The sequence below is a fragment of the Halichoeres trimaculatus genome, unplaced genomic scaffold (assembly GCF_033239565.1).
Source record: "Halichoeres trimaculatus isolate MK-OKI-2021-1 unplaced genomic scaffold, fHalTri1.1 fHalTri1_scaffold_17, whole genome shotgun sequence".
Classification (NCBI taxonomy): Eukaryota; Metazoa; Chordata; class Actinopteri; order Labriformes; family Labridae; genus Halichoeres; species Halichoeres trimaculatus.
Genome location: NW_027437195.1, coordinates 21,009,860 through 21,033,322, shown reverse-complemented (window position 1 = coordinate 21,033,322; position 23,463 = coordinate 21,009,860). Strand labels below are relative to the sequence as shown.

Here is a 23,463-nt window from a genome sequence, read left to right as displayed (position 1 = left end):
GGTTTACACAGGGAACAGTTTTTATATTTACTATTTTTACTGTAAACTCAAACTAGTTGTTCCCTTCTGTTTCCAGTCTTTTGCAAAACTATGCTAAGCTATGCTAACATCACATATACACACGTGTTGTCAATTTCCTTATCTGAATCTCGCAATGAAAGAAGAAGCATGCATCTCGCAGCACTATTGAGGACACCCTTGAAGTGAAACTCTTGCTCTTGCTGCACATAAAGTGACCTCAGGAGAGAAAATACATCAGTGTGATCTTTTTGACTAGCTGATAAAGTTCAGATATTTTTAACTCTTCCTACACCTGAGGTTAAAACCAGCTGATAAGATTATTTTCTTTAGAGTGCTGTTTCTGGAAAGCTTTATCCAGATGTGTCAAAGCATAATTCTCCAGGACGACAATCTCTTTGTACGATGGTGACATCATGCCTCCATACATCTTTATATTTTGCTTAATTCAGGAATGTTTTTAATGTAAATTCAGAAATATATTTTTTTGATTGAAAGTTTTATGAGGAATTAAGTGTATATTAAGATAATGTTAAATTATAACATCTGTATGTTTACAATGCTCTATTTTGGCTGGGTGCTGGAATGTGTGGGAAGTTTGTGCTTTTATGGGATTTTGTTCATATATTTTAGTACAATTTTAACCATTTTATCGACTTTATTTATGTATAGCTCAAACAATCCCTGGAATAGAAATCTATTCTGTAAACAAATCATACTTGACTCCAAAAAGTGCCTGGACACATATTAGTGGGACTTTTCTCTTTTTAATGTTTCTTTGAAAGAACATATTTATCATATCATCACATCAACATTCCCTTTTTTTTTCTTTCTTTTACTGTGTTTTAAAATGTGCGTCTCTGTATCATCAGTGTTCTGTTGGATCAATAAACTTGGGTGAAACTGAAGACACCATTAAGTCGTTTTGTTATTTCAACTGCTCTGCTGGTGACCAGCGCGCCTGAGATCAGTGACCTGTCATTGGTTCCTGTTGTGCTCCACCCCGTTCAGATAACACGTGTTACAGCAGGTGGCAAGATTCTCTTTAACTCTATTTCAACTAAAAAAAAGAGTCCTCTGGGAGCAGTCAGAGCAGAAAATGGAGCTTTCAGTGGAGACAGAGAAACAGCAGCTGATTGAAGCCCATCTGGAGCCTCTGGGATGGTATGTTTTCCTCTTTTCTTTAGTTCAGCTATTTCAGAATACTGGTTAAGAAACTATTCACAGCTCTCTTTTCTCAGGACAAGCTCCCCAGGTGAACATTACTCAGACTCTGCATCATCAGAGTTCAGCGACGATGTCTCCAGCTTGGACGGCCTGTGGCAGCCTGAGCGTCTGTGCCAGGAGACGACGCCAGGAGCTGAAGGCGATGTGAGACGCTTGGCCAGGAGGAAACTTTTGATCGCATGCTTCATCAGCCTTATCTTCATGATTGGAGAGGTGATTGGTGAGGAAACTGGGCCTTGTCACACCTGATTTTATCTAACAAATGTTCTAAAGCTGCACTGAATGAAAATAATCACTGGTCTCCTTATTGTAAAGCTCTGTATAGCTGTTAAATTTGACCCAATGTGTGCAGAGGGCTTTGTAAACTAGAGTCAGATTTCTTGCACATAATTCTGAATCTACAGATCTACAGTCCATTTAGCAGATGCTTTAAAAGGAGTGAAGACCTGGAAGAGGGACCACAGGTAGGCAGGGGCTGTTCTTGTCAATGTTTTGTAAGCCAGAAAAAGAGCTTTGAATGCCAGTGCAGAGAGATTAACATCTGGGTGACGTGCTGTTTTGAGCTGGTTAAAGACCAGACGCGCTGCTGCATTCTGCGTAGCCTGCAGAGGTTTAAATGTACACACAGGGAGGCCTGCTAGGAGAGAGTTGCAGTAGTTGATGTGTTCTACCAGAAGCTGTGTGGCCTGTTGTGTCAAGTAGAGTCTGATCCTCCTGATGTTATAGAGGGCATGTGAACTTTAAAGGCCAGCTGGTCATCAATCATGACACCCAGATTTCTGTCAGAGTTTGTCGGCACAAGTTGATTGCAATCAAGCAGGACACTGATCTGCGGTTGAACCGTGGGATGAGCTGAAAGGACAGGCTGAAACTAAGAAAATTTGAGTTTGTTAGATTATTACTTTGTAGGAACAACGCAATAAATCTTAGGTCCTTGAAAAGCCTAATTCTTTTTAAATGCTGCAACATTTGTCAATTTGCCAAACCTTCTCTGCCAAAGCCAAACTGGTTATTCTGCTGTTGCTGTTCACTCTATTTTTTAAGCTTCCGATGACCCCAGACCGCTGCAAATTTGATCTGGTGCTTGTGAACATGGACATTGCCGCATTATTTGGAGGGAGCCTGAGTGCAACCTCCAGAGTTAAGTCACCTTACAACGACGAAGACGACGCCTGTAGCAGACTGTTTCCTCACTCTGTCAGTACTGAGGAACTAAGGGCTAGTTTTTCATGGGCACAGTTCTCACACTCCGCTCTGTTGCACATCCTACAGATAAATGTTTCATATTCATATGGTACCTTTTTCAGCACCAAATAAAAACAGGCTTTCCAAGGATTAAAGATTTATTGCTAAGAAGCATTTTTACAACAAAACATAATCCACCAAAGAAAAATTCCCTCATTTTTGTGTCATGTCTTTTTTTGGTATAGTTTTAATATCTTCAACAGATGCAGTAAATTATGTGACTGTGCATATAAAAAAACGTTTTTCACAGAAAGATTTGCTCTTCTTTTTGACAGATGTTGCTGGAATCAAACAGTAAAACTCAAATTAATGTAATTTTTTTTTTTTTTTTAAAGCACAAAAAAAGTGACCATATTTTTAACTTGTAGCACATTATAATTGTGTCTGTATTCAAGTAAACTGACAAGTCATGAGAATTTCCGGTACAGGAATGCCAAAGGTGTTTTTTGGTTTTAAGGAAAGTGTCACATTTTATGGAACACCAACTGTCAGGGCTGACATCACTCAGGTCCCTTTTCACTAACTCACCTGCACTCATCTCCCTCCTACCGTGCAGGTGGATACGCCGCTCACAGTCTGGCCATCATGACAGATGCAGCTCACCTTCTGACAGACTTTGGCAGCATTGTGATCAGCCTCTTCTCTCTGTGGATCTCCTCCAGGCCACAAACACACAACATGACGTTTGGCTGGCATCGAGCAGGTGCTGGTGAAGTAAAGAAATAATGAACAGTGAGAGGTTAAGCCAAGAGTGAGAAGAGAAAATTGTTATCTGACATAAACAGGGTTTTGATGACAATTCAGGTCATGTTCTAATATTAGAGTTACATGACATGAACTAGATTGACAACATCTTATATAAAAGCGGGAGTTGAAAATTTCTGTCATTTGTATCGAGGCATAAAATTATTATTATTGTTTTATTTAAATTAGCAAATAAGACATAAAAAATTAGAAACATTTTTTGTTGGTTAGCAAACATTTTAAACACTTTAAAAATGACACTAATGTATAACCACAGACCTCAAAAGGACAGTGAAAACTAAATATCCTCAAAAAATACACCTCAGTGTCAGTTAAGTCGGAATTCTGACTTTATTACAAGAAATGTAAGAAATAATTTGTCCCAGATTTACATAGACATTTTATTAAAGACGGAGTATTGTGCCTTTTCAAGGCGTCAAAGCTTCCCTCTTGTTCTGTGTAGTAGCTTTTCATGATTTGCAGCTCAAACAGAATCCCTATTTTTTCTCACAGTGGTGTTTTCGAGAACACTATTTCATCCTCTTTCTGAAACTTTAAGTTTTAGCTGCTGTCTCTTTAAGGTTCCTGCTCCACAAACCTCCTTCCCTCTGACTGGCCAAACTTCTGAAGGGCTGTCGGGGTAGAGCTATGGGCAGACCTCGGTGTTTGAGGCCCGCTCGGCTCTGCCAATGTGTCATGAACCAGTTGGGAGATCCTTATGTGATGACCTCATCATTTCATGAAGTTTTGTGAAGGTCTCATGCTAAAAATAATGGAACGGACTATTTTGGGGACTAATTCAAGTATGAACATTCGCTGCTTTTTTTTTTTTTATCCATGTATATAACACAGAATATCCCCTCTTTAAATACTGCCCCTGCGTCTTCCTTTTGTTTATTTATTCATTATTATTATTTTTTAAAATGTTTGATATAGCATGCTCTTTAAAGTTTTGTGATTTTGAAGTTTTTTAATCAGGAGCCTATGTTTCCTGGTATGCATACTACTTGGTGAAATTTTCAGTGAATGAGCGTTGTATTTGCTCTGTGTCTCAGAGATTCTGGGCATGTTGCTGTCAGTCGTATCCATTTGGGTGGTGACAGCACTGCTGGTCATATCAGCCATACACAGGATCACTGATGGAGACTACGACATCGACAGTCACATCATGCTCATAACCTCAGGATGTGCTGTGGTGGTCAACATTTTGTAAGTGTGACTCGGTCAAAATTAAGATTGTTACTTTTAAGAAAAAACAGATGGCCTTTAAGAAATTGTTTTGCTTTGTTTTACCCAAGGATGGTCCTGATCCTCCATCAGTCTGGAACTCCACATGGACACAGCCACGGCCTTCCCACCGTCCAGCAGCAGAGGGACAAGCACAGTCAGAGCCACCATCACAGCCACAGCAACGCCAGCGTGAAGGCTGCTTTCATCCACGTTGTGGGGGATCTGCTGCAAAGTGTTGGTGTCCTGTTGGCTGCCAGTATCATCCACATCTGGGTCAGTGTTGCTGAAACTTATATTAAACATTTTCTCGTGGTCAGGTGATGTAAAGATTTAACTTTAGTGCTGATTGAATCATTCTGTTTTCCTTGCAGCCTGAATATAAAGTTGCAGATCCAATTTGTACATTCCTGTTCTCAGTTCTTGTCCTTGGAACGACACTTCCAGTCACGAAGGAAATTTTAAGGATACTGATGGAGGGTAACACACTGCATATATGCCTGTATTCATCATTATTTTAATAACTGATACACGTTTGATGGCACTGACGTGGTCTTCTTTGTCTGTAGGCGCTCCTCAGCTCGTTAACTTCAGTGCAGTCAGAGACCTGCTGCTGTCTGTCAGAGGAGTTAAGGATGTTCACAGTTTGCACATATGGAGCCTCAACACGAATAAATCTTTACTGTCTGTTCACGTGACCACAGGTACCAGCCAAAAACAACAAAAAAAAAAGAGTTACATACATAATACTGGTTTGTAAATTAAGTCTGATGCATGTCAAATGATTTTACTTTTACTGCTTTCATGTCAAGATGTCACCTTTAAAAACATTCCTTGACAGAGATAGCTTTATTAAATTAAATAAATAAATAGAAATGTCTTTTTTGCAGTCTTTTTCAATGTTGTATTTGTGTCCCCAGAGGAAAATGCTGATTCTCAGATGGTCCTCAGGAAGACAACAAAGCTCCTGCGCTCTGAGTATGGATTCTCCAGTATTACAATCCAAGTGGAATGTTAAAAAAGACTGACTACAGGACAGAAGCTTTATCAGACACTGATTAGTCCTGCAGAAAAAACACTTCTGGGGTTTGTGTTTACAACGGTTTTTATGTCTGTAAAATGTCTGTAGAATGTCCAGCTGTTTCTCTTATTATATTTAGACATTTTTGTGGTTAAATACTCATTAATGCTGTACTAGCAACAGTTTGTAACTGCCTTTGACTTTTCATTAAGCTAGAAGTTGTACTGTTTGGAAAATTGTGGCCAAGGTTTGAAACTTTTTGCAGCATATGTTTGTAACAGATGTTTCATTGGACCTTTCTGGTATTTATCATAGACTGTATAAAAATTGACGTCCGCTCCTTGACTCGAAGTGAGGTCTCTACAAAAACTGCTCCCCCTGGTGGCTGGCTGCAGTGTAGGTTAAAAAATCCAGCTTTCCAGCCATTTCAGGTGGGCTGTGGTCAAACTTTAAAAAATGAATACACCTCGTAGAAATGTTTCTCATATTCGATTGTTGTGGTGATTTGTATTCAAGTCCTCTTTTTTTTCTGAAAAGTTTCATTTTATATTAGTTAAACAAACAAAGCTTTACATAACGTTTAACGATGATTGACAGCTGCAGTTCTTGTGTATTTTTTTCGGGGATTGTAAAATATGTCGGGAGGTAGAGTCAAGAAGTGATTGGACTCTCGAAAGAAAAAAAAGTATTTTTGTCACCCGGCTCCACTCACAGTCTCTACTGTGCAGACTCTGGCTGCACAACTGCTACCAATGGCTGCGCCTGTGACGGGGGTATTTTGGCTTCAAAACTGTACAATGATAAATGGTGGAGCCACTCTGTCCACTCTATATACAGTCAATGGTATTTATCTGTAAGCTGAAGTTGGTATATAATGACTCTTTTACACCTTATTGAGAAGAATTTTTAATGTGGGTTTCTTCATCCAGTTTCAGTCCAAAAACTAAAAAAGAAAAAAAAAAAGACTAAAGGGTAAATGAGGGGTAGATTCTGAAGACCACAGCACAGAACTTGAAACAGCAATGTGAAAGAAAAGACAGAGGATGGGCAAAGATCATGTGTGTATAGTGAGGAGAGACACTGAGCCAAGAACTGGCATTTGATTTTTCTCATCCTGAATTATGTTGCATTACCACCTGTTTAAGTTTTCTGATTTCACATTTGAAGTGTTTTGATATTTTTTCCTGCTGCATAAAACCTTTTGTCATTCAGTTTACGTAGTCATATCTTCAGAATATAAATGCATATTTATAAAATAGTACACCCTCCTGCAACATTCAGAGTCAATTTATTTCAACTGACAGTCCAGGTCAGATGAAATACAACTCCTCAAAACATACAGACACACTGTTAAGCTGCAAAATAAGCATCATATATTCATTTAAACAAAAGTTACAAGTTATCTTCACACATTAGTTTGATTTAGTCTGGACTGAAGTCCTCTTCACAATGAGTAATGGAATAGAAAGCGCACAGGTATGTGAATGTTTCCGACCTTATCTGGCCCAGGTTTCAAGATAATATCTTCCCAGGTGAGAATGTTTGAGTTAAGAAGGCCAGATAAGTCTGAATGAACAGCTTTTATGAAAACATCTAGCTTCAGTTTGTGGTCTCTGGACGTTTGTCCTTCCAGTAATTTCCGTAGGCCTCCTGGAACATCTTCTTGCAGGGTATGTTAGCTTTGAGTTTGGAGCAGATGAGGAAAGAGCCGCCCATCTTTCTATGAAGGGAGTAGGTCTCCTCAGGAGGGGGCGTGAGTCGCTCCCTCAGCATCACAGGAATGAGGTTGTGGATACGCTCGGTGGTGCTTTGAGCGCCAAAGTCAAAGGGCTCCTCGGAGGAGAAGGCCTCACCGAGGATCATCACAGCATCCACGTGGGCGTTTTCCATCGCCTTGGGATAAGAAACAAAACTTTGTTATAAGGCTCCAAAGTAACTGTGCTGCATATAAGAAAATCAGACTTTTAAGTTTAGCTGAAATATACATGTTTCATATCATAAAAGTATTTATAAAGAAGACAAAGCTAGCATGGTTAACTCAACCTAACATACACAAAAATGTTGGATTGATGGTGTTGGCTTATCAACAGAAATGCTTCTGAATTTAAATCCAATTTTATATTCAGTGCTCTAAGTTTAATCATAATAAATGTTGAATTTCTTATTTTGTGTTGTTTTAGCTATAATTAGCATCTGTATAAAGTAGTCGAGGGAAGTTATCAAACAAATACTGCATTAAAAACTACAACTGAGCTATAGGACGTGTAAATTGTGACAGGTTTCCTTTCTCAGAACATTTCCAATGTGCTTTTTAATCGACCTTGTTATAGGTCACAACTCAAAAACACGTTTTGTCACTGTTGCTGCAGTTCCACTCTTTTACCAGTAGAGGCCAGTATAGATCATATAAAAACTGACTTCTGGTTTTAATGTTGAGGAAGCAGATGCGGTTCCTGTTTGGGGCCTACAGCGGGGAGTTAGCATGTTCTCTCCATTTATGTTTGTGTTTTGTCTGGGTAGTCCAGCTTCCTCTTACAGCTCAAGGACATGCTCCTTATGTGAACTGGTCACTCTGAGTTCCTCGTTAGTGTGAGTCTGATTGTCTGACTATATGTTAGTCCTGTGATTAACATAAAGTCTGCTGCTGGCTTCTTACCTTTGATTCGTATCCTGTGAGAAACTTCATCTCTCTGGATTTCTGCAGAACTCCTTCTCTGTTCTGATGTGCAGCTGCATTGATAATCTGTAGGGAAAATAAAAGTGGCCACATGAAAAAAATCAACCAGTTAATCCCTCTTATTGCTGCTACTATAAGAATACATTTCAAAGCAAACCCTGACACCCCCTTTGATAAAAACTGGATGAAAATGTAAAGTGGCTGAAATTAATTTCTTCATCCTCTCACCTCAATGTAGGTGTCAGTAAAGCTCTTATTAAATCCCCGCGTTGCCCCGAAATCCAACAGTGCCACCTGAAGATTCAAGAACAGATGTCAGTGAAAAAAAAGTGTTACAGTCAACGTACAGAGTAAGGATAATTAATGCTATTTACTACAAAACTATCAGCACATGTAGAGACAGACCTTGTGAACTTGTGGATCAAAGAAGAAGTTGGACCAATTTGGATCGGTCTGCATGAATCTGAACTCAAAAAGCTCTCTCAGGCACAAGAACAAAATCTGTTCACAAAGCTAGTAGAAAAAAAAACGAGAGGAAAGAGGGAACAGAAATAGTGGTTTCAAATCAAATAGAAAATAGGTCTTTGTTATTTTAAGATAAAATACAGTGTGAAGTGACGCTGTAGCTCTGTGATGTGCTGACATGACTCTGGAAGCAGCTCCTGTTGGCAGTATACAGGTGTAAACGGTCTCGCAGGTTCACGGCTGTCATACCTCATTCCTGAGCTCCTGGGAGAGGTTGGTGGCCTGGTCCAGGGGGAAACCAGGCACCAGCGCTGTGGTGAGAACGTGCTTGCTGCTCAGCTCGTCAATCACATCGGGCACATAGAAGAAGGGGTGACCCTTCAGGAGCTCTCTGATGCACAAACAACAAAGTTAAAAGACACCTGGACCTGACCCACATAGCTGTGATACGTGACAAGGTACTATTTTGGTAGACAGGAGAACAAAGCGTTAGTGCAACAGTGCCAAAAATGAAGCCTCTCTCATATCAAAGGGGTAAATACTAAACTTGATGTTCCAGCTGCTAAACCTAGCTTTGTTTAACAATTAGAAACAGGGGGATTCTTTAGAGGTAAACTTGCTTAAACTACAACACAGCCCACTCCAGCTAGCATGCTAGCTTTTGCCTGATGTGTACATAACTTGGATATAAAATTAAAACCTTTTTTCACTGATTTCAGTAAAGCTTATAAGCTTTAAAATTCTGCAAGACAGGTTTAGCAACAGAAAGCACAACATGCCTACAGCCTTTGTGCTGAACTAAGCCAGGCTACACTATGCTAACTAATTGGCACTAAGTTAGCAGTTTCTCTGTATCTAGTTTTTTTGGTGAGCTAGACTAAGCTAACAGGTTACTGACTCAACACTATGTCTCCTACAAACCAGAGTGCAGTATCAGTCATCTAGTCTATATTATCTAGTCTTTGATCTTTGATAGGCTAGGCTAACATGGCAGCTAGCTTAAGCTTAATAGTTGCTACAAAACAAAATGTAGCTTTCTAGAAAGAAGACAAAACATTTTCAAACACATACTTGTGTCTCTTTTTAATTTTCCAGCTATTTTTAAAAAACGCTGTATTTTTTCCATTCAAACCGCAGCACTCTATTTGTGCTGTGAGTAATAGTCACAGGAAACACTGCCTTCATTTTGAAAGCGTTCAGTCGAGGAACAAGTGAAAACAAGCAACAGTTAAGCAGCTACATTCAAACTTAATCCTTGTCGGGTGTGTCGTAAGGCTAAGAAAACACAACTCACTGGAATTTTTTGGCGCATTTGGCCTCTCTTACGTAATCACACTCCAGGGCCAGCTCACGGCTCATGACCTCAATAAGGTGCTCAGGAAACAGACCTGTGAAAGAAGGGCACATGTCAAACAGATCAAAATCACGCAGCCTGTGTGTGGAGGTCCATTGACACAAGCTGCTGTTACGGTAAAACTGATAAATCACATTCTGACAGTGTTACCTTCAGGTAGCGCCTTGCTCAAGCTCAGAACAGTCATGATATTATTCACATCACTGTCGATGCTCTTGGCGACTCCAGGGTACTGAAAGAACACAGTTGATTGCTCAGCTGTCTTTTCTGGTGTTTTGTCATGGTTGTGTGTTTGATTCATGCATCCTTTTACCTGGATCTTCATAGCCACCTCTCTGCCGTCCTTCAGTCTTGCGAGATGCACCTGACCGATGGACGCTGCAGCAAACGGCTTGTCCTCAAAGTACTCCAGCTTATCCCTCCAGTTCGGGCCGAGGTCGCTGTTGATTGCTTTCTACAAAGAGAGGAGAAACAAACTCGTAGCAGACACTTCCTGTTGTTGATTTGAGTAGTTAAACATTGGCTCTCTGTACTGTACCATCATCTGTTTAGCAGGCATGAAGTCTGCACTTTGTCGAACACGGTCAAAGATTTTGGCCAACTGCGGGTTAATGAAAGCATCATCTAAAGACAGAAAGTAAGAGGATTAACAAGTGGAAATACATTAGAGAAAACTGCTCAGGGTGAACGTTTTATAAACTTTTGAAAAAGTTGCTTGGATTGTGCCCTGTGTAAACATCACTTGAAATCGTTGGAAATAAAGCAAGACAAAAGAAATACAACAGCTATGTAAACAGAAGCTCAGCATGTGAAGCCTCTTTTTCAAGATTTTTTTATTATACAAAAACAAGACTGGTTAAAAATATGACTGAATAAAAGGGGTAAAAAAAATAGCACTGGTAGAGAGGAAAAGCATTGACAAATTTCTAAGGATAAGCCACAGGCTCGGAAAACAAAGATAGAAACCACTTCGCTTCACTTTGGAACATCCTGGTTATTACAAAGACGCAGCCAGAAACAGGATGCCACACCCACAGCAAATGAGGAGGTGTGGAAAACTCGGCTTCATCAGGTTTGCTCAAAGTGAAATCAATAAAAAAGCTTGTTTGTGATAAATTGACAACAGATGATCAAATGCATGTGCATAGAAGCACACTGCAGAAACTAAAATCTAAGCTTTCATATCTTATTTTTGTAGAAATTGTTTCCTAGACTTAATTTAAACTATATTCCCCTGACAAATATCCCCTGACACACGGTTGGAGTCAGGATTTCCGTTTTGGGTGGGCCTTAAACTACAACAGTCAGTAAATAACTATTTCTATATATATATATATATATATATATATATATATATATATATATATATATATATATATATATATATATATATATATATATATATATATATATATATCATTGTTTCTATGTATGTTTTAAAGCAGATTTTGTTGCTTTTTTGATTCTTTGATATTTGATCAAATTTTTTGCATCAGACAGTAATGGCTCTCAGTGGCATTGCTAATGCACCAATGGGCTGTAAGAGCAGCAACATTAATTACAGTAAAATAAAAGACAAAAATTTACAGTCTTTTCCAAAATTATTCTCTAGTCCTAATGGTATAACATGAGGCTAAATGAGTCATAACGTTTTACCAACAGGCTAAAAATTGCCAAACTTTGCTCGTTTTTTTAAAGACAGGGCACCTAACAATAGTAAAAAGAGCATAATGTGGCAATGTATGTGATAATATTCCTCCTTAAAAACTGATCTTCAATAAGAAAATAAGGAAAAAAAAAAAAGAAAAAAAAATATGAGGTGGGCCTGCCAGGATGTGGGCGGGCCTGGGACCCTTGGGCCCACCCATGACGCTGCCCCTGCCCTGAAAAATGTCAGATTTCAAGATATTTAAAGACAAAAGTGACACCTGTACTGCTTTTACAGAGTAAAGCAAATATGCAAATGGAGTACAACCAGTTTTCTACACTTAATATCATGAAAGCAGATTTTCTAGCCCTGTTGACGAATTTCTTTTTACTCATTACCAGAAATTAAAGCATCATTTTATCTTTTAATTTCTTAAAATGACACATTTTCCTGGAATTGTTTTGCTAAAGTGGCTAATATTGAGTCTGCTAATATGAATACTCCAAAATCAGACACCTGTTTTGATTCCAGATTTGGAAATGCAACATCTGGTGTGCAAAAATGAGAGGAGACAGAGTCTGACAAACTCAGTCATCTCACTTATTTGCAGTTTTTTCCCCACAACATATGCAGCTTTAGAATCTCATAAACTTTTGACTTCAATTTTGGAGTATAGCTCTTCTCCTCTGTTCCTGTTCTTCTCTTTCTACCATGGCTCTGATACACTGCTGCATTAAAAAATAAAAAATAAATGTGAGGAAACATATAACTTTAGAAATCTGTGACTGAGGGTCTCCTTGCTATTTTTGCTGAGTAAAGAAAGACTGATATGTCAAGCACTTATTCAAAAAGCCAAAAGTAAAAATGTCTCTTCGCTTTCTTTTCAAATTCCAAAAGACTTCCCAAGATGCAAGACCCTCAGGGCGTTGTTGGCCTCGTGGTTTGAGAGCACGCCACATAAACAGAGGCTTCAGTCCTCTCTGCAGCACGAGCTAGTTTTTCTCCAGGCCGTGACCCTCTCTGGCATTTCTTCTCTCACTATCTGCCCCTCACATTTCCTGTCTTCCTTTAGCTGAAAACATCAAAAAGTCCAGACTGTGCACTTTTTCATTTAGGAGGACTCTGCTGTTTAATCTGACACAGTGAAATCCAACCTTCCCACGTCGGTTTCATCAAAGCCTGTGACTGTAACGACAAAACAAAAAACACAACCTGTGCTGTGAGTGTCTCGGAGCATGACATGACAGTGCAGTACATGTGCTGTTAAAAGTGAACATACCGCACTGTCAGTTTAGCTGCCTACAATAGCTCAGCAGGAATGGCACTTATCGTGTGCAGCTGGCCCAGGGTTTATTTTAAGTGATGACATTTCCCTGATGGTGAAAGATTTCTGTCAGTCTGCCCAGAGAGTCTGACTCAGAAACATGATGAAGACTTTTTGGGAAGAGTGAGGGTCGGTTTACAGTTTGTGTTTGAGGAAAGCTGAACCTTTTTGTACGTGCCGACACACTGGCTGATTTACTGTCCAGAACGTGCATCAGTGGTGAGTGTGAAGCAGACTTCCAACATCCTGTGCCAGATAAATTAAAAAAAAACAGAGTACAACTCACCTTGAATACTGAGCATCTGTCCAATTTTCAGAGCAGCACCTCTGACTTTGCAAAGCGTCCGGACAATTCTTTCAGCGTTGGCCTCAGAGAGGAAGGCACTGGAGTCCAATATGGACTTTCTACCAACTGAAAAACACAAGATTAAACTTCATCACTTTCTGTCTTGTTTCAGTGACTCTTGATTCTTCTAACTCTTATTCTTGCAAGTTTTAAATGTTTCTTTTGGAAAACTGAACTTTTTATTATAGTTTTCAGTCTTTTACCGTCCGAGTTTTTCCCTTACTTCTCTCTACTTTTTAGATTTTTGTTGTTTTCATTTACTTTAAAGCACACTATCTTCTACATAGTTGTCAAAGCAGAATAAAAGTGATGTATTCTCTTTTGCCTTTCAAGTGCTTTTAAGTTGTTGGTAGTGTCAGGTGGTAAAAAGGTTAAGAATATTAAACAAGTAACATCTAGCTCTTGTTAAAACCTGTGCCACACAATTGTTTTTCCACTACTCTCCATACACCGCTTTATAGTCTTTATCTAAAAATCTGTCCACAGAGATTTTGCAGTAAGACTCACCTCAGCGTACTTTACCCTTTAACATCAAAGGCTGTGATATGAAACTGAAGTTAATGGTGTTGTTAATCAAAGAGTTCAACTGCTTTATGGAGACATTAGACTACTTCAATCAAAACGATACGATAACAACAATCAGCCTAAAACAAATAAATCCCACACTCCTATATTTTTCAGCAGAACAGCTGATTCATTTTAGTGAAAGACTTCACTTTAAATCTGATAGAGTTTCTTTTTGAAGTTCATAAGAATAAATTCCTGCCTGTGGTGATTTTGGTGCCCCCTGTGTTCAAAGTGAACCATTTATCTTGTCAATAATCTTACTGTGTACATCTATAAGCGGTGTGGTTTCTACAAAAAAAAAAAAACATTCTGCTTTTTTTTTAGAGTAAAATGTGCCACTTCCTCTTGTCCCACCCCCTCCCCCACAGTGGTTACAGGTTTCAAAATGTCAACATAAAGGCTGTCAGTCTTCATGCAGATGGTTGAGTTTGTTTTGTTAGCAATACGAAGGACTCATCATCAATTTCAGCCAGCTCATTCATCATCTAGAAACTCCTCACAGGACCTTTAATATAGATGTTTAAACTGTTATCATATAAAAATCATCACCATATACAAGTAGTTACAAATGTTAAAGAGGGGTATTATTCAAAACACAAATATAAAGTAGCAACATGCACAAATTTTTCTAACGGCTTCATATTCATTTGTCGTAGAAATCCCCGAATTTGTCTATAAACTACTCAAAACAGCCCGTTCTAAGGATAGTATGAGATATTCACGAGACTCGTTGAAAGGTCAAGGTCATTGCATAAGGATCTCATAATTGGATCAATGTTTTAATGTTTGAGGGCGGGCCTTAAACACCAAGGTCTGCCATTGCTTAGCCCTCATCAGGCCTCAAAAGGGCTGGCCAATCAGAAGGAAGGGGTTTGTGGCGCAGGGGATCTTAAAGAGACAGTAGCTAAAACAAATGTTTCAGACAGAGGCTTAAATAAGGGTTTTCTAAAACACCAGCTTGAGGAAAATAAAAAAATTTCAACAAATATCATGTAAAACCACTACAGGGGCATCAGGGGGACAGAATAAAGACTAAGAGAAAAGCACAATACCCACTCTTTAATGTACTGTATCATGGACAATTCATCTGTTCATTTTAAGTTGGTGGGAACGGTTGTAGCAACAACCCCAGTAAAATCACACACCAAACTTTGCAAATCACTTTTACAACAAAAATTATCTTCTGATCACCTTGTTTTTGAGGTTTTAAAGTCTTCTTGGCCACTTCAGCGATCGCCCCAAAGCCGAGTCCAACTGCCAGACCTACAGGCACAGAAACATCTGATACAATTAGAGAATAGTTGCACTTTTTGTGTATTGTGCTCATGCAGTTTTAAATGCAGGTGCTTGACTTTTTGCAAAGTATTTTTTTTTCGTTACAACAGGCAATATTAACTACAGCAATTCAGAAACCAGCAACAGATCTGATTATAGAGTCCAAGGAGAAAATCAAGCAATGAGAGAAAGCTACAGAAAAGAGCTACAGAGCTGCCCTTTGATGAAAAGAGGCTGCTACCTAACGACATGTTTTCTATTAACTGAAATCTCTGGCAGGACGCTCAGACATTTTCTCAGCTACTGATACTCTGTAACTTCAGTCCTGTGAAGGCGCACGTCACCATCTCTCCCACGTCTGACCGCAAATGAGCAAAAAGACTGACCGAGGTCATCAATGCAAAACCTTTATTGCTTAATCCAAAAATAAAACCTGACGCCCAAACCTACTGTGCAGACAGATAGATGGGATATAACATAAACCCTCTTCCTGTATGACTAGACAGCAAAATGAGCAAAGAATGAACAGGAAAGTGCTGACTTCAAAACCTCACATCTCATTACTTAAACTCTGCACAGCCGACAACGAGCAGAGCTGTTTGACAGTCCCCATGAGTCCTCATGAGTCCTCGCTGCTCTGGAGGAAGTACTGCTGCTGCCAATTTCATTTGCAAAACTTGTTTGCACAACTTCTCTAAAGACAGTTGGAAATTAGCCGCAAAAATACAGTGAGAAAATAATGTGTTTCATCTTATATATAAACAGAAGATAATAATACTTTGCAATTAGATATTCACATAGTTAAAGAAGTTGAAACAATGCTTAATGGCGTGACTGAACCAATTAACTATTTCTAAAGCTCCAACATGAGGCCCTTAGTCTGACCATCTTTTAGCATCCCTCTTCTTTAAAAAAAAAAGACCAAAGACAATGTTATTGTAAGCTTAACTTTACATGTTTTCAGAGTTTTAAGTGTGGATCTCCCTTTTGCTAGACAGCAACAAAGGAAAGAAGGAAAGAAGGAAAGGAAAGAAGAAGTGCACATGGATGTAAACACTGCTAGTCACAAACCCCTTAAAAAAAATCTGTATTCCAAATGTTCAATGAGGAAGGAAATTATTTCAACACTTTCACTCAAGCTTAAGAAAACACACACAGCGAGTTCTAGTTGCAGCTACTGACTGTAAACACAGATCTAAAAAGACACACTGGGAAACTGAAATCAAATTAAAAAGCACAAAAAAAACCTGAAAAAATTTACTCATGTGAGATCAGGAGGTCCTTAAAGCTGCTGCCTGTCAGTAGGGGGCTCTAAATCTTTTGGCTTCCCTTTCAGGGGAAACTGTCATGTCGCCCATCTTTTGTGCAGTCTATAGTTAATACACAACTCACCTCCAAAATTCATCAGCCGTCCTATCCTTGTGACGGGCACCTTCCTCTCTCTTGCTTTGTCACAGAGCTGAAAAACAAAAAGACTCAACTCAAAGGACAAAAGATGTAAAAAAAAAAAAAGTAGTAAACGGTAATAAAAAATGTGATTGGTAGTGTTCGATAATTGTTAGTAGAAGCAGATTATGATCGGTTACCACTTGCTTATGTTTGATTTCTGTCCTCCTGTTGTTTCCTTCTTTCTCAATGTCCTCTGAAGTGAGTCGTCCCACTGTGGAGTTGTCCTGGTTAAATAATCGAGTGTGTCCACAGAACAGCTGGCTCGACCAGCCTCTGTGGTACTTCAGACGTTTAGTGTTGGTTCCTACTTTGCAAGTGCTTTGTCCTCCATTTACACTTCCAGTCAAACAGGTACTGAAACAAGCTCCCAGAGTGGAATATCTGTGAATTTGTGCAGCTGTGGCTCCTACACAGATGCTCTGCTGTTTGTTGAATGTTTCCTGGTTGGAAAAGAAAACATGAATTGTGTGATAGACGCAGGAATAGTTTAACATTGTGTAAAATATGCTCTTGTCTGCAGTTAGATGAAAAAAATCAATATGACTTTCAAGTTTGCCGGTAACTTAAAGATACAAGAAGTAGCTGGTCAGCAAAAAGGTGAACCAGCTAAGCTGGCACTGTCCACAGGCAATGTTTTTTTCTTACAGGAAGCTCCCTGCCCTCCCACATGCTGTGGAATGCCAAAGCCAGAGGTGGGGAGAGCACACCTCCCTTTTCTTGCACATGTTAACATAAAAAGTCAAGGCAGGGAGCACAGCAGCAAAGACCTTTGGGGGTGTTGTAGTTCGTGCCAAACTTTTGCTACATAAATACCTGAGCTAGTCAATCTCCTTCTAAATATTTTTTTCATAAATATATCTGTTGGCCTAAATTAATCCTGGGAATATAAAGTCGTTGCATTGTACCATAGGCATTAACATGGGTCCTAATGTCAGATTTTCAAAAGGTGTTTTCACCCAGCACATACTCTGATGCCACAACCAGTTGGAGAAATGAACAGGATTCAATGGTAAGATGCTAGGCTAGGTGGGAAGTTCAAACATGCTATGATAACTTCTTCAGTAATCTGAATTAACCCTAACTCCATTTAGATACCCCGTGTTTCCGTGTTTGTATTTTGTGATCATAGGCTGTTCAAAAAAAAGATGTATGCTAAAATATGTCCGTTTTATGTCTTATACATGTTAGCTAAATTTTGGGGTTTTAATAATTAAGAGATCAGAAGATGAAAACAAAAGATGCAAGTGTGTGGTTGGAAGTTTACTGAAGTTTAAAGCTCCTGTGAGAAACTTTCAGTGTCTGTCCATTTTGGTGCCCCCTTGTGGACAAAGTGGTATCTTACTGATTTTGTCATGCTATATATCTTGTGCCACTATGACAGTGAAATCTAAAACTCATTAAGGACCTATGCAATAGGGAATGTAAATGAAAGGAATGTTTGGTGGTCTGCAGTTAACCTTGTGTGACACCTACTCTGCATCTGCTGTTTCAGACATCAAAAATAACAATAAAGACACCGTCAATCTTGTTTCTCATGGTCTTGTTTGTATTTACTGGTCACAAAGTGGCATTGATATTACTTCCAGTCTGTTTTACAACCAGTAGGAATCCCATCACAGGAGCTTTAAAATCCTGTTTAATAGGTATTTTTGACTTTTAGACTTTTCACATCAAAGATTAATATTAGAGTTTAAAACTCTGAATTAGTCTTTCCAGCATGACATGTCTCACTATTGTTGTAGCTTTGATGAGGTGATGGTGCAGAAACAGACTCTGGAGGTATCTGGGTTGCATGTTTGTGAAACTCTACCCACTCTGCAGCTGTTTAACTGCCAAATCACGATCTGACTCGCTCACCCTTGCAGGTCCAGTGGCATGATGTAAGTTTGCCACCCTCTGGTTCCCTGTACCGTTCAGGGCGCCTGGTGGGACTCTGCTGGCCGCCTGCCTCATCCACGTCAGACCCCTCCAGACCACCGCGTCCCCTGTCATGGTGGTGGCGTTTTTCAGACCTGCAGAGCCAGGAAGAAAGTGATGCATCAGACTGCTCAAAAGAAGATGGAGGAGTCTGACCATCAGTGTTTGTTCCCATACTTGAAGAAAAAAAAAACACGAAACTAAATCTACCGCATGCTTGGGAAATACAACCTAATCAAACACTGATAAAAGTGCAATATTGACATGGCTGCCTGAGTGATAAGAGGGTAAACAGGAGAAAAAGCCTGCACTAAAGTTTTCAAACCAACTCAAACCGTTCAGCTGTGACTCAAGAGCTTTCTGAGATGATGTGTCTCAAAGAGAGACAGGAAAAAAAGTTCAGAAAAGTTTTGATTCAACTCACCAATTTTCCAGCAGAAGTCCTTTCAGCTGTGTAAGAACACACTGAGCATCGTCCTACTGTTGTTAGCCTTTCACCTTGATTTGACTTGACACAATTCCATGTAAACACCTAAACTTCAGCGGGCGACACGCTGAAGGACATGCTAATTTTCTCCTGAGGCGACCCCAAAGGGAAGTTCACCAAAAACGGACCAATAAGGCTGAGTCCGACCTCTTGCTCCGTGTGTTAAACCTTCGCACTGGTTCGGGGGACTGTCAGTCGCTTTTCAGTCAGTTAGTGAAACTGACGTGTCTAAAAAGGGCGGTCCCAGAAGTGAACACATGATGCGTTCAGTTCGAATAAAAAAAATCCGTACTTTATGTACTATTTTGCAGTCATCTTGGGAGGAGTCCTGGAATAACCTATAGTCATAGTAACATTAAAATAAAGTTGTGAAGGGACCTCCTCTGTACAGTAACAGAAGTTAATCACAGTCTAAATGATAACTAAGTCCGTATAAAATAAACTTATTCAACCAAAACATATTTAAGTGTTCATAGTGTGTTAGCGTATGACAATGGTTTGAAAATCCCTGACCACATGCAAACAAAGGCCATGACATCTACCATTACCATAAACTGTGATCATTGACTCTAAAAGGGTAAAGAAAGAAAAAATGTGTAATGATTTTTATTTGAATGTAAGGTTTAAGTGAGGTCTGATGTGGTTGTTGTGCTACATGACAGTGTTTTTTTTAACACAGGATGTTTAAGATGTATCACCTACATGAGAAATATACAAGCTGTGTGACAAGTTGTCATCTCTTTTTCCTTTATTTCACAATGAATGAACATAAACATCTTTCAAGCACAGATAAAGTCAACACAATGCTTCTGATTGAATTCCAGACTCCTGTAATTAGTTATTTCCACTTCCTTTAATGGAAGATATTTCAGCCTGTACATGTACATGAATCTTGAAGCCTTTCTCAGGGTCTGATGGCAGACTTCAGCTTCGGAAAGAGTCGAAGAGCGTTCTGTGTCGTCACCTCCATCACTGTCTGGAGGGACACTCCTTTAATCTTGCTAATGTACTCAGCAGAGATGCAGATGTTTTTGGGCTCATTTCTCACCTGCATTCAGGACAACAAGCAAGAAGGATATGAGCACATGAAATGAGCTTCTAAGAATAGAAATATAACAAACTTAAGCTGTACAGGTATCATGGGGTCAGGTTTTGCATCTTTTAGGAACACAAATTATTTTTTAAAACGGAAGACAGAACTCAGCTTTATCGGGCAGATATGTGTACACAAACTAAGTATGTGACTCCTCTAACTTTCTTTCCATGCTCACACATTAAAAACTAACTAAATTGCACATGACAGCATATTAACATTAGATTCATGCTGGAGAAAGGAACTTACCTGCTTTTCTGGACCAAGAGCAGGTGAATCAGTTTCTAGACAGATGTTTTCTAATGGCAGCTGTTTCACAAGCCTCTGCTTCTTGGGGTAAAATACACACAACATCATCAATCATTAATACAGCACGTGTTAAAAATAAACCTATGAAAAGCAAATAAACATGCCTGTGCTGTCAGGAAAGAACTTTTGGTAAAACTTCTCAGGGCATGCAACCATTATCAATATACGTTTTTATACATATGAATGGCTGTATGACACTTCTGCAACTGTGTAGAGTATATTTACTATGATCTAGCTCTCTGCTGTACCTGTTCACTCCGTATTATGGACGGTGGGATAGAAAAAAAGTATCCAGCCTTTACTCCCTCCATGGCAACAGACGGTTTCCCGTCAAAAGCATGCAGCAGGGCTTTCTCGACACCTAGTGGCAGTTTGGAGGCATGTCAGATTCTCTTCTAACTGTTTTATCTCCAGGCAAATACAGAACCTGAACTGTACCTTGCTCTTTCAGGAGGTGGATTGTGGGTCTTCCTGCAGAGCGGGAGTGAACATTTCTAGGAAGAAACATCAGTTCAACATGAATATTAAAGCAGTATTAATTTTTAGTCGCCATGTAGTTTTGTTGTAGCCTGATTTCTAAAATTACAGAGCAGGCTTGTGTGTTAGTTGTGCATCAAAAAGTTATTGAAACCTTTATTTTTATAATATTAACTCTGACAGCCTGAACTGATATATAATCTTTCAGGATAACTCACAGAGGGAGATCCAGCTCTTTGGCTATCTGTGCCTGACGAATGAGCACCTGCCTTTGACTCTCTTTATCAGAGTCACTGTTGACATATCTGGGTGTAAAATCCAAACCAACCTGAAATGACACATTCAAAATTCACCAGTTACCATAAGAGCAAAATAAAGCAAGGATGTCAAGCTGCTAATTATTGGAGTCATACTGAAGAAAGTATTTCATTACCTCACCAATGGCAATAAGGTGGTCTTTGTATTTCTCTATAATGGGCAGAGCAGCATCCAGATCCTGCATGAAAGACAGAAAGTACTGCTTAGTTGCAAGAGACTTACACAACAATCATCTATTTTTAAACTCACATGATTTTAGTGTAAGTATGTAAAGCTGTTGAATACACTCTCAATGCTGGCTTTCACAGTCGATTTCCACAGTTAACTAACGTCACAGCTTGTGCCTGTAGCTCCTCCAAGAAGCCAAACATGATCGTGTATTTCAGGCTTATTAGGACTTCAGAAGATGGTCATAGTTCCACAAAGAGCCAACTCATGTATAAACAATCTGTAAACCTTCCGAACAACATTTTTAAAAGGAATCTAGGCCCCAGCGAGATTTGAACTCGCGACCCCTGGTTTACAAGACCAGTGCTCTAACCCCTGAGCTATGGAGCCCTGCTATGAACCACCTAGAGAGCCACACCTTTATGAGTGTAACTACCAGTTCTGCGTCACTAACTCAACTTTGTCACCATGTGAACTCAGGTGGCTTATAAGCACATGTGTAAAGGCAAAAGACAAATATCGACACAATGACATAAGCATCACCTTGATTGTAAGCTGAATGTTATGTGAACTTCCTTCTGGTTGGTCAGAGATCCAGTGCATGTGTGAGGATAAAATGCTCAATCTTAATCAAGCCATTTCTTGTCCCTACTGGAGGTATCCAGGATGTGATACTTTTTGATTTTTTTCTTGCCATTATTGTCACACTCTAGGCTTTTAGGCAGTGTTGGGATGAAAAAACCAATAATACTTGGGGAAAAAAAATCCAAAATGTACTTTCTTTCCTGGACTAATGCATTACTGCTTTTTGGAGTCTTTTGGTTACAACTGATTTGAAGTACTGTCTGTGTATTCAAGGTTTTTAATGAGAAAGGTTGCTATATTTATCAAAATATTCAAAGTAAGTTAAAGTGAGAAGGGAACCCAACACTCAGTTGATGTACTTTGGGTGACCTGACCCTTTAAGCTTACCTGCAGAGAAGCCCCCCTCTGTTGCTCAGGGGAAGCATCTTGAACAGGATGAACACCTAAGCAAGGGAAGATGAAACCTGGAAACCTACAAAAACATAAACATGTCATTACACAGCCACAAGCGACATCAGACATAGAACTTGTGTTACTTTAAGGTACCTTTGTGACAACTCAATAATCTTTTCAAATTCTCCAGCATGCTCAGCCACTGCTACAAGCGCCAACAACCCATTCTAGGAAACATCAAAAGAAAGAAATCAAAATCTTTTCTGTTCGAGTTTCGACAATTCCACGATAGGATTACTTACCTCCTTGGAATTCGTAACCACATCCTCTATGTCCTGCGAGCAAATATAAGGTTAAAACTAGAGCCCATTGTGTATTCTATTAAAATGATAGTTTCCACATTATCCCTAAGACGAATTACAATACCTTGTCAAAATCCCTCGAAGAGATATGACAGTGGCAGTCAACATAGCCATGCATGTGTTCAACGTTAATAACCAAAACAACCTTTTCCGGAAAGAGAGGCAGACTGCGCATGCGTACAAGTGTGGGAGCGCGAGATTTAGAAGGCAGCGTCGTCCAGCGGAGCGGTGGTTCATCAAATGTGATTGGCGGAGCGTCATAGCGCATCAACGGTCGATGCAAGAAACATCTCCGTTTAGGAACCAGTTCGTTCTGGTTGTGCGGCCCAATTACAGAATCATGAGTCGTGAGTTCGATTCCAATATGCGGTACATTTCTCGATCGAGTGATCTGTGATTCCAACTAGAGTCAAATCAAGCAAAGTTTAGGGGCTTCATTCCCTAAGGGCTCTTCCGGCTCTCATCGACAGAATGAAAATATTATTGGAAGCTTTTTCGTATCTCTAGCTATTTTTATCCATTACAACCCCGCGGCTTAAACTTAACATACAAGCTACTTTGCAATCTTGCATACATCATTAAATTGTTTCGTGCCACTGTGAAAAGTAGCCTTGTGGCGGTATTTCAAGACAGAGATATTATGTCCTTCGTGTTTCACAGTTCTCCTAGCCTCTAGAGTTGACGTTTTTATACCGCCCAAAAGATACTTTAAATCCTTTTATGGTTTTTTTTGGCATCTGTTTTTTGTTTTAACTAAAGAGCTAAGT

General features: G+C 39.4%; 3 protein-coding genes and 1 non-coding gene across 5 annotated transcripts; 1 reads left to right on the top strand and 3 right to left on the bottom strand.

Moving 5' to 3' along the window:
• Nucleotides 1-1,087: 1,087 nt before the first annotated feature.
• On the top strand, nt 1,088-6,396 carry LOC141806593 (proton-coupled zinc antiporter SLC30A2-like). Its single transcript, XM_074692193.1, has 8 exons — nt 1,088-1,182; nt 1,260-1,465; nt 3,047-3,193; nt 4,290-4,443; nt 4,533-4,737; nt 4,836-4,941; nt 5,031-5,165; nt 5,382-6,396. The coding sequence occupies exons 1-8, from the start codon at nt 1,118-1,120 to the stop codon at nt 5,477-5,479; spliced, it is 1,116 nt and encodes a 371-aa protein (XP_074548294.1). The 5' UTR covers nt 1,088-1,117; the 3' UTR covers nt 5,480-6,396.
• A 25-nt stretch (nt 6,397-6,421) lies between these two features.
• On the bottom strand, nt 6,422-19,190 carry coq8ab (coenzyme Q8A, genome duplicate b). Its single transcript, XM_074692189.1, has 15 exons — nt 18,929-19,190; nt 18,445-18,599; nt 16,725-17,027; nt 16,531-16,597; nt 15,055-15,126; nt 13,237-13,362; nt 10,517-10,602; nt 10,292-10,432; nt 10,129-10,210; nt 9,919-10,012; nt 8,874-9,015; nt 8,565-8,672; nt 8,388-8,453; nt 8,139-8,225; nt 6,422-7,375 (listed from the first exon to the last, which is right to left on the bottom strand). The coding sequence occupies exons 2-15, from the start codon at nt 18,577-18,579 to the stop codon at nt 7,082-7,084; spliced, it is 1,803 nt and encodes a 600-aa protein (XP_074548290.1). The 5' UTR covers nt 18,580-18,599; nt 18,929-19,190; the 3' UTR covers nt 6,422-7,081.
• Nucleotides 19,191-19,720: 530 nt separating this feature from the next.
• Nucleotides 19,721-22,872, bottom strand: LOC141806654 (putative deoxyribonuclease TATDN3). 2 transcript variants are annotated; one of them, XM_074692278.1, is made up of 10 exons: nt 22,761-22,872; nt 22,637-22,669; nt 22,488-22,561; nt 22,329-22,413; nt 21,304-21,366; nt 21,089-21,198; nt 20,832-20,887; nt 20,642-20,754; nt 20,334-20,414; nt 19,721-20,039 (listed from the first exon to the last, which is right to left on the bottom strand). In XM_074692278.1, the coding sequence occupies exons 1-10, from the start codon at nt 22,869-22,871 to the stop codon at nt 19,896-19,898; spliced, it is 870 nt and encodes a 289-aa protein (XP_074548379.1). In that variant the 5' UTR covers nt 22,872; the 3' UTR covers nt 19,721-19,895. The 2 variants fall into 2 exon arrangements, with proteins under 2 accessions (XP_074548379.1, XP_074548380.1); XM_074692279.1 differs by having other exon boundaries at nt 20,334-20,411.
• On the bottom strand, nt 21,674-21,746 carry trnat-ugu (transfer RNA threonine (anticodon UGU)). Its single transcript has one exon. It is a non-coding gene; the product is annotated as a tRNA-Thr (tRNA).
• Nucleotides 22,873-23,463: the final 591 nt, after the last annotated feature.

Coding starts and splice junctions, on each gene's coding strand:
- coq8ab (XM_074692189.1), bottom strand. CDS start 18,579: ATGACAGGGGACGCGGTGGTCTGGAGGGGTCTGACGTGGATGAGGCAG. Junction 16,598..16,724: donor AAATCAAACATAAGCAAGTG/GTAACCGATCAT, acceptor TTTGTTTTTCAG/CTCTGTGACAAAGCAAGAGA. Junction 8,226..8,387: donor TTACTGACACCTACATTGAG/GTGAGAGGATGA, acceptor TTTTCCCTACAG/ATTATCAATGCAGCTGCACA.
- LOC141806654 (XM_074692278.1), bottom strand. CDS start 22,871: ATGCGCAGTCTGCCTCTCTTTCCGGAAAAGGTTGTTTTGGTTATTAAC. Junction 22,670..22,760: donor CTTCGAGGGATTTTGACAAG/GTATTGTAATTC, acceptor ATTTGCTCGCAG/GACATAGAGGATGTGGTTAC. Junction 20,415..20,641: donor CCATAATACGGAGTGAACAG/GTACAGCAGAGA, acceptor TTTTACCCCAAG/AAGCAGAGGCTTGTGAAACA.
- LOC141806593 (XM_074692193.1), top strand. CDS start 1,118: ATGGAGCTTTCAGTGGAGACAGAGAAACAGCAGCTGATTGAAGCCCAT. Junction 4,942..5,030: donor TTTAAGGATACTGATGGAGG/GTAACACACTGC, acceptor CTTTGTCTGTAG/GCGCTCCTCAGCTCGTTAAC. Junction 5,166..5,381: donor GTCTGTTCACGTGACCACAG/GTACCAGCCAAA, acceptor TTGTGTCCCCAG/AGGAAAATGCTGATTCTCAG.